Consider the following 10,488-nt stretch of genomic DNA (forward strand, 5'->3'; position numbering starts at 1 on the left):
ATAGGTGTTGATGAATATTTCAATACTGTATTTTCCAGTGATGTAGTAACTGGCCTAAATAAAACTTCCAAATGATGATTATGGCAAACTCCCGCATTAACTACAGTTGTTTAGGCAGTAGCGGATTTTAGGGTATAGCGGATAACATGGCAGTACATGTACATGTAACAATGCTCCTTTCCATCAAATATGCCTTTTTCAAAATAATACAATTATACCATCAAAAAGAGTGATATATTTGCCATCCGTGGCTAATTTTGTTTTATTTATTTCAAATTGCACAGCGAGTTTTTCTTACATAAATCAGAATGAGGTAACCGGATGTTGTCACCGTCAGACTGTTTATAAGCGCTTCCAAAAGAAATAAACAGAAAACTATTGATCAACACCAAGTAAAGTAATGAAATATTGACATGATTTGGTGTAAAAATCATTTGTTTATAATTTTGCAAAAGCTTTTACAAATATAATGCCTACTGACACTAAAAATTATTGAAAATGAATAGCAAGTGCTTCTGTCAGTAACGGATTTTACATTTGGGGGTGGTCTCAAAATTTATTTTATGTGTCAAAATGCCGTCAAAAGTGGATTAAAAATAGACTTTAACAAAAAAAAATATCCCAGTTTTAATGGTATAATATTATTTATTCTATCTTTTTATAATTTAAACTCAGTTGTATTGTTACTTTGAATATACCATCATTATTAACTCTTCTTTCAACTAGATTATAAGATTAATAATGGCTTTAATGTAAAACAGACCACTTTTTCATTGAAATTTGTTGTTTCATTTTTCATACTAAATACACATGCTCAGAATAAGTTTATTGCAAAATTTTTGTAATTTATGTATTCAGAATATATAGTTTACTTTTTTATTCATCTATACAGATCTTAGGAAATATTGTTTTTATTTGTTAATTTGCAACATATTATACAGTTATCATTGCTTGTATACTGTGATGTTACAAAATAAATAAATAATTTTTAAATAAATAAAGCTTTTAACTATTGTTGATATAATTATAGATTTTTTTAAAGAAATAATATGGTAAACTATAGCTATGTTCAAACTATTACATGTCACAGTTGCATCATAAGTTGTTGACCAGATATTTATTTATATATTTATTTACTTGTAGAAAAATTTGAAAGATTACTATCAAATGTAACATTTTTCATGTCAGTAACCCCAAAACATGTTTCTGTGACATATACTTTGTAAATACTAAATTTAGAACGTTTCGAGACTCGCCCTCATTGACCTTCACCTACCTATCCCATACTCCCCAAAGCTATCCGCTACTACCTGAACTATATGCCGAACATAAACAAAGAGTACTACATGTAATGTCAAAGATACTGCTAAAAATATTTTATTTTAAAAAGGGAAGTAGTTTGACTACTGAATGGCATCAATTCGATTTTCTGAATATTGTTATTAAAGACATAAGCAGCGCCGATCTCCTTAGCTATCCGCTACTGCCTATACAACTGTAATGGACAGTAACAAAATTCACAAAATGACATTTTTTTCTCAATTTTTATTGTTCTTATATCTACATGTATGCAGAACTTTTTATTTCCCTAACATATGAATTTTTACGAACCACCATCAAGTAAAACACATTGCTCTAAACAAAATGATGGAAATGTTTACAAATAAAGGGGAAGCAAATCTGTACATTTCCATAGTTGTATTGCATTCCCTTGGCATATTTACACATGGTTTATAAATATATCCAAATACAATCAACATTTTTTTATTTCATATTTCTGAAAAAGTAGCAATTAAACGTTTTGGAGACAGTCTTACACTGTTGTAATAGTAAACGCTGTATAATTTGTCAATAGTATATTGCTCTTCTTTTCAACCTTTAGACATGCTAACACACATTCAATAAATTTGGTATTTATCAAGAAATTGATACATTATCTAAAACTTGTGCAATACTTGGTGGTATTCATTCAAATTAAAGGACAATAATAATGTATATAATATACTTAACAATAACTACTTCATGACATCGAAACAACTTGATCATTATATATCCAAGCATTCTTTGTAGATTGCATAGTAAATATAAACACCAAATTGAAGCAGTTTCCATCTAGACATGGGAACTTTTCAACCCTCAGTTTATTCAGACCCATATTGATTAACATATTGAAATCATATCTACTTCTTGTTCTCCACTTAATCTTTACATCAACTTTGACATGAATAAGACATACTATTCAGCCAGTTATAAAATTTGTATAGTATTTACTGCTTTTAAGTAAAGATAAAAAGATACCGAAGTTTAAATATTAAAAACACTTCAAATGTTTATGAATATGGATCAAGAACTACTTTACTAATAAATACAATCTACAAAAATGAACAACAATTATCTACATATTTATATTAGTATGGATTGTTATTGCATCTTGCTACAGCTATATATGATGCTATAACATGATTATAGTTTGGGGACTTTTTTTGTTAGGTTTACTACACTTACATACATGATCTACTCTATTTAATTATATGTTTTGTATTATACTATTAATAGTATACATTTCATTTTTATATATAATAATCTGCATAGGAACGGCAGATCTACAGGACCAAAAAAGTTCTGAATTAACAAAAAGAGTACTTAATGTTAAATTGTATTCATACAATCAACTGGGACTGGAAAAAATCCTGATTTGAAACTTACAAAAGACTTACATTTGCAAAAATTGTATTGTACATATCTATCATCCTTGGATACCCACGGCTGAACCATTAACATTCAGCCCCTGGATTTTTTACATACATGTTAATCAACTGTGGGTATCCAATGATGATATATATTTACAAGACAATGTTTTATATACAAGTCTCAAATAAAATGATTTTTCTGTTTGGTCGAAATCTTACATTTTAGTGCATTTTCTTTTTTAATTCTACATTAAATGGGAACACGTGCATTGAAAACTACTTGATATGGCAACTAATATGACTATCAACATGAAATTCATGGAAAAATAGATGATTTTGCCTATGAATAATAGAAAGATGATTTTCCTAATAATAACAGAATTAAGTATTTCATACTAAATTTATATATCATAAACATATATTTACAGATGCCACCTATGTACTTAAAATAATGTGAAACTAATTGCACATTCATTGAGTAAAACAACATGTAAACTTTCATAAATAGGTAGTAAAATGTAAGTTGTCTGGTTTTATTTATAGTCGGATAATAGTCCGACAAATACAAATTTTACATGAAAACTGTACAAAAATAAAACAATCAATTTGAATAATATGTATCAGAAAATTCAATTGAATAATATATATCTTAAATCTTCTTTGATCATCAATTATTATTTGATATACCATCTTCAACAGTCTTTTAGTTTCAGGTTGATGTACATTTCTGTTTATTACATATTTTGCAGTCAATATCAAAAGATGATAAAACCATACTGGCCAAATTTAATGTCATCTTTGAAATAAAATAATCAAACTCAGGAAAGGAAAAATTATAATGAACATTTAGAAAATGAATAAACAACTCAGTTGTAATTATGTAAGTATGATAAAAAAAAATGGTTAAGTGAATATTAAATTTTGACTGCATTCTACTTCCAAATATATTGAATCACAGTTCACTCTTAAAAATACTGGTCCACTTCAAATTGTCATGGAAACAGAAATATATATTTCAGAATGAATATACATAATAGAACACTAACACAGTAGATTGGTTACAGGTTACAACAATGAATCTTTCCTCTATATAATATTGTGCACTACTAAAATACATAATGTGCAAATTGCATAATTTTTATTCTCAATGCTGCTATTCAAGCTAATATTCAATCCCAAAATACCAAGAAATTATCAAATTTTATTATGCATAAAATAACTGTTCAGTTTTGTTTGGTATTATGCTAGTTTACCCACAAATGTTAAAACCTGATGTTTAACTACAAATAAAGAGTTCAAATTAGGCATCGGCAGGTCTTAGTTGGAAAAGTTTGTCTACAACAGTCTCATCAGCCATTGTAGACACATCACCTATATCCTTGTCTCCTACAGCTATCTTCCGTAATACACGTCTCATAATCTTTCCTGATCGTGTTTTAGGAAGTCCTGGTGCCTCCTGAATGAAGTCAGGTGAAGCAAATGGTCCTATTTTTGTTCTCACTGTAAATAAATTAGAATTCTTATAGGTTTTATTTTGAGATAAGAAGAACAACATGACTAGGTCGCAAAACTATTTCAGACTTTTTTTAAGATTTTATCTTATCATACTTCATTAACAGCAAAACATTAGATACAAAGCCCCAAAGAATGTATGGAAACATCATTTGTTACAAGCTTTTTGGGTTTTCTTTTGTTATTTTATTTTTTAGGCATTCTGATAAAAAAAAAACAACACCTTTCTAGACTTATATTCACAATTAAATTATAATATCATAAGAACTTGCCAAATATCTGACAAAATAAATGAAACAGATTTTATCAATAGAAACTTAAATGATTTTATTTTATTCAAAACACTTATCTGATGTAAGAACCTTTAGATGCATATGTTTATATGTTTCAAGCGTTAAAAGTCTTTTTCATGTCATACATTAGTAACAGAGAATATAAGTAAAAATCTCACCTTGAGCTCGTAGTTCATGTAAGAGGTCTGCAGTGAATGTAAAACCCTGTAATAATAGCAAGTATAATCTATATTAATTATAAAAACGGTACTTTCCAACAAAATAATCTAATTATGACCATATTTCCAAATTTTAAAATGCTACCTTATCATTTGAACAACTAAACATTCATTTTCACTTATACCATTATTATATCATTCTTACAGTGATCTGACTTTAGGTTCAAATCTTATCTTGCTGCATAAATATTTTATTTCAAGCATTGACCTTTAACCTGCTTTCTTTAACATATAATTCCTTCACTACATAAAAATGTCATACACCGCCTTCAAAATGGACAGTCTAACATTGAGACATTTAGCAGCACAATTAGGTTGGTAATGGTACATTTCTTACATTTCTTGAGCCATGTGTGCAATATACATTAAATAGAGGATATTTGTTTGTTTCAGTGTAAGATCGAAAAATATTTCACCGAGTGAACACCAGATGCAATATTTTCCACGAGTGGCGTAGCCACGAGTGAAAATATAATAGCTGGGGTTCACGAGTGAAATATTAATTGATCTTACATGTAAAACAAACAAATTTTCTGTTTATTTCATGATTTTTTAACGATTTTTACACCATTTTACTGATTTTTGCCACGTAACGTCATGCTCTTATCTTCATGACGTCATCAAATAATGACGTCACAATGTTGAAGCAAAATATAATTCCATGATTATTTTTAGATTTTAGATGTTTTTCAGCACAACGTTCGTAAATATTTACGAACTACAGTTATCACGTACATTTTTTAATATGATTGACTACATTTCCGCTGAAAAAAACATTCATTAATGATAAATATTTTATTTTTACGCCAAATATAGTTCGGCTACTGTGAAATTATATTTGGTAATCATTACTGTGAAATTATCAGAATATAATTAACCGTTATAATTCAGTAATCTACTGCAAAACATGTAATAAATTGATTTAAGTAGATAAATGATTATATATCACTATGTGTATATACCTGTTTAAGTGTAACAAAGCAGTATGTACATTCTCCTTTAATTCTATGAGGATGCGAGACAACAGCAGCCTCTGTTACTGCTTTATGTTCAACTAAAGCTGATTCTATCTCTGCTGTACTAAGTAAATGAGCTGATACATTTACCATATCATCTATACGACCTGTCACCCATATATAACCATCTTTGTCACGTCGACCACCTATATGTTAATACACGAATTAATGTATTATATTATCAAACTAAGAGCATAAGTGACAGATAGCATGGTCATATATTGTTATCAAAAACATTCCAGTTTAAGCATACTCATTTTATGAAAACTTTTTGGAACTTTACTTATATACCATTAATCAAATATCATTGTAAACAATCTATAGCTTTTAGAAAGGAAGATCAAAAGATAACAGCATGTCAAAATGACCAAAAAAAACCACAACATTATCTGATTCACAAAAGTTGAGATACCAATCTTTACATTTATAAAACATGATGGAAAAATATATAACATAAAATAAAAAAAATTCAATAGGTCATATATCGAACTTGCCAATATTTCAGAAGCATCAATTCTGCTTTATAAAGCAAACATAAATAATAAGATTTAATATAATTCATTGGACATTAACATAAAATAAGATCTCACCATCTCCAGTTGTATAGTAGCCTGGAAATTTCTTGAAGTAGGTGGTCTCAAATCTTTGTTGATTTCCATAAACTGTTCTCATTATACCTGGCCATGGTTGTTTAAACACCTACACATATAAAATATATAACATTTAATCAGGATGTGCTATTAAAATATTATATAATAGCCTTGATGGTACTTGCATGTAAAATTTCATATAACAAGAGGGCCATGATGGCCCTGAGGTCGCTCACCTGTATATAGGCCCCCGGAGCGGGGCCAGTTTAAACCCCAGGGCTTTTATTTGAACAAACTTGGAAGACACCCATTAGAAGATGTTTCATGATGTTAAGTTTTTACTACACACATATAATGAAAAATAATGACCTCCCCCCCCCCTTTGGCAGGGCCAATTTTAACCCAAGGGCTTTTATTTGAACAAACTTGGTAAACACCAACAAAAAGATGTTTCCTGCTTAAAATCTAACCTCTAGCTCATTGGGTTTTTTAAAAGAAGATTTTTTAAGTTTTTACTATACACATATAGTTAAAAACAATGACACCTCTGGGGTGGGGCCAGTTTTAACCCCAGGGCTTTTATTTGAACAAACTTTGTAGACACTTACTAGAAGATGTTTCATGCTTAATATCTAAACTAGCTATTTGGGTTTTTTCAAAGAAGATTTTTAAGTTTTTGCCATACACATATAAGGAAAATCAATGACCCCCGGGGCGGGGCCAATTTTGACCCCAGGGCTTTTATTTCAACAAACTTGGTAGACGTTCACTAGAAGATGTTTCATGCCAAATATCTTAGCTCTAGCTCTTACGGTTCTTTAAAAGAAGATTTTTTAAGTTTTTACTATATGCATATAGGGAAAATCAATGACCCCCTGGGGCGGGGCCAATTTTGACCCCAGGGCTTTTATTTCAACAAACTTGGTAGACGTTCACTAGAAGATGTTTCATGCCAAATATCTTAGCTCTAGCTCTTACGGTTCTTTAAAAGAAGACTTTTTAAGTTTTTACTATATGCATATAGGGAAAATCAATGACCCCCCTGGGGCGGGACCAATTTTGACCCCAGGGCTTTTATTTCAACAAACTTGGTAGACACTCACTAGAAGATGTTTCATGCCAAATATCTTAGCTCTAGCTCTTTGGGTTCTTTAAAAGAAGATTTTTAAGTTTTTACTATATGCATATAGGGAAAATCAATGACCCCCTGGGGCGGGGCCAATTTAGACCCCAGGGCTTTTATTTGAACAAACTTGGTAGACACTCACTAGAAGATGTTTCATGCCAAATATCTAAGCTCTAGCTCTTAGGGTTGTTTAAAAGAAGATATTTAAAGATTTTTCTTTCGGTTGCCATGGCAACCAGAGTTCAGCATGGAATTAAATTCTTTGAACAATTTTTAAAGGTGACCACCAAAGGAACATTCCTGTGAAGTTTGGATGAAATTGGCTCAGTGGTTTATGAGGAGATGTCATTTAAAGCAAAAGTTAAGGGACGGACGACGGACGGACGGACGCCGGACGAAAAGCGATCACAAAAGCTCACCCTGTCACTTTGTGACAGGTGAGCTAAAAAACAAAAGATAAAAAATAGGTTTCATTTAAGTTACATTTAATATTAATCAAGGTAAAAAATGACAGTGAACTTACAATATATCCCTCTCCATCTCCCTGCACTTCTGTACCGTCCTCATTTAGTATTACAGGTACAACACCAAAGAATGGGAATGTCTGAAATCATATATGCTTATAAACATATAGTTATCATAAAATTAGACAGTTGATAATGAACAAAAAAAACTTTGCACTATCTATGCATTGCTATTCAAAAATAACAATGTTATAAATATGACATTATATAAATTAGATATGTTTTTTATTGTAAACATAACTTTTAATATAATTAATACTCATTTTCTTCCTGAAACAGACTCTTTATTTTGAAGAAGATTACATGGAGTCAATAGATTCCTTTAGAAAACAACACACATCATATAGTTTACTCACAGCAGATCCTGGTTTTGTGGGTGTGGCTCCAGGTAGAGGTGATATAACATGTCCTCCCTATAATAATATATGTAATTATATAATAACACATTGACAGAATCATCAATGCAAGAGCATTTTTACTCAGATTACAATTAATTACAAATAATCCATTCAAGAATTAGTATTCTAGAAATTAATTTACAGTACATTAACACACCAAATAAATGTATATATCATAAGCTTCTAGTGAATACCATCAGCAGTTAATGAAACTCAAATCTGCATGCAAAATCTTTAACAAATTATAATGCTAAGATTGATGCCTGGGCAAGAAGGACAGCCTATTTTTTCTTTTAATTCTTTAAAAGCTTAAGATTAGAATGTTCCTCTTAAATGAAGTTTTCATTCATACTGAATTGTCTTTACCATGAGGTACAAAGAACAGCTTGCTCACATTTATATTAACATCAACTTACAACATAAATGAATTAAAAGATCAATTGTAACAGTTTTTCAAGTAAGAGCTTTTTGAAAACAAGACAATGAAAATGAAACATTTTCTCCTATTAAATATTTACAAAAAGTTCAGAATGATGTAACATCTGGAAAAGATACATGGCTTGCAGTATCTACAGTTTGCTGATCAATATTAATTTTGAATTAAGTGACAGTTGAGGATTTCCAGTACATTCATTCATCTATTAGCTAGAACATACATTACACTCAATCAGATTATTTGTTTGAATTAAGTGCTAATATACTGTAATGAAAATAAACAAAAACAAAAAAAACAAATTAACAATGTGAGGCTGTCAACCCAAGTGCATTCCCTGACTACCTTTGATTATGGTGTATATGATTGCAAAAAAACAACATTCTGTATCTGACATTTACAGTGTGGCAAACCTTTACAAGCTTTACATATCACAATGACTATAAAGTTTTCCTCATCAAACAATACACTATAAATAATTCTGTAATTTTCTAGCTTATGAAAACAAATTACATTAAACATAAATTTAGATATTTAAAATACACCTACAGTTTCAGTTTGCCAAAATGTGTCCACAACAGTGCATTTCTTGTTGCCGACCACATTGTAATACCACAACCAAGCTTCTGGATTAATAGGTTCTCTACAGTTGCTATCACTTTTAGAGAATCTCTATTATATCTAAAATATCAATTAAAATGAATTATTTCTCAGCCTTGAAAATCTACCCTTAAAACTTTATAGCTGTAAACTTAAATTGTAAGAATTTAATAAAATTTCAAATTTTCAAAGGTGCTACAAAATTTTAACTGGCATTTCTTACGTCAAATTTAACAGGTATCCGTTTCAGTTTGAAGGGATATTTTTTTATCACCTTTTATATATCAAGGGATGCTATCAACATAAGATGTACTTTATCTCTAGTACCCTATTAAATAAAACTAAGATCTTGTGTCAGTTAAGACGTTCTTAAAACTTAAAATCTACATAGTCAAAAATGTTTAACATTTAAAAAAGATGAATAATGGCTGTATATAAATAGCAAGTTATATTGTATTTGTTAGACAATGCTATGTCTTCCTATCAAAATCAAGTTAGGGGCTATTTTTTTAAATTTAACAACAACTTGTCAATGTTTGTACAAATCAATTAACACAATTAAAGAATTGTTTGTGTTAAAGAATTGTAATTACTTGACAACATGTTCATCACCAAATCCCATCAATGATCTTATAGCTGTAGGTGCTGTGTAAAACTTGGACACCTTGTACTTCTCAACAATACGCCAAAATCTGCCCGGGTCAGGATATGTTGGTACGCCTTCAAACTGAAACATATTTAAACAACGCTGTCATTTCTATCACAATAGGACATTTGTTTCTCTGTTTTAGATCCGAATATATTTTCAAACACCATATTAAATTATCAGTCAGACCTTATTTGCAAAACAAACAATTTTTTCAATTTATTTCATACTTGTTTAATGTTTTAATTTAATTTTTACTGATTTCTGCCATGTAATATCTTAAGATCTTTTTCAAAACATTATCACATCATATTATCACTATGTTATGTTGAAAATTAACATGTTAAATTTCTCAATTATTTTTCATTTCTGAAGATAGTATTGCATACATTTACAGGCTATTTGTTTATCATTGTACATTTTACATATTATATGCAGTGTT

At 29.7% G+C, this 10,488-nt stretch overlaps 1 protein-coding gene across 1 annotated transcript; it reads right to left on the reverse strand.

Annotated features, from left to right (window-relative positions):
* Positions 1 to 1,525: 1,525 nt before the first annotated feature.
* On the reverse strand, positions 1,526 to 10,127 carry LOC132721940 (acetyl-coenzyme A synthetase, cytoplasmic-like; the record flags this gene model as incomplete). Its single annotated transcript, XM_060706327.1, is given in 9 exon segments — positions 1,526 to 4,190; positions 4,654 to 4,699; positions 5,676 to 5,875; positions 6,320 to 6,428; positions 7,969 to 8,049; positions 8,326 to 8,382; positions 9,350 to 9,444; positions 9,447 to 9,481; positions 9,994 to 10,127. Coding segments are annotated over 9 exon segments (957 nt in total), but the record flags the coding sequence as incomplete, so codon positions are not given.
* Between the last annotated feature and the right edge of the window lie 361 nt (positions 10,128 to 10,488).

This window comes from Ruditapes philippinarum, unplaced genomic scaffold, assembly GCF_026571515.1.
Source record: "Ruditapes philippinarum isolate M1 unplaced genomic scaffold, ASM2657151v2 ctg9385_1_1_1_1, whole genome shotgun sequence".
In the NCBI taxonomy this organism is placed as follows: domain Eukaryota; kingdom Metazoa; phylum Mollusca; class Bivalvia; order Venerida; family Veneridae; genus Ruditapes; species Ruditapes philippinarum.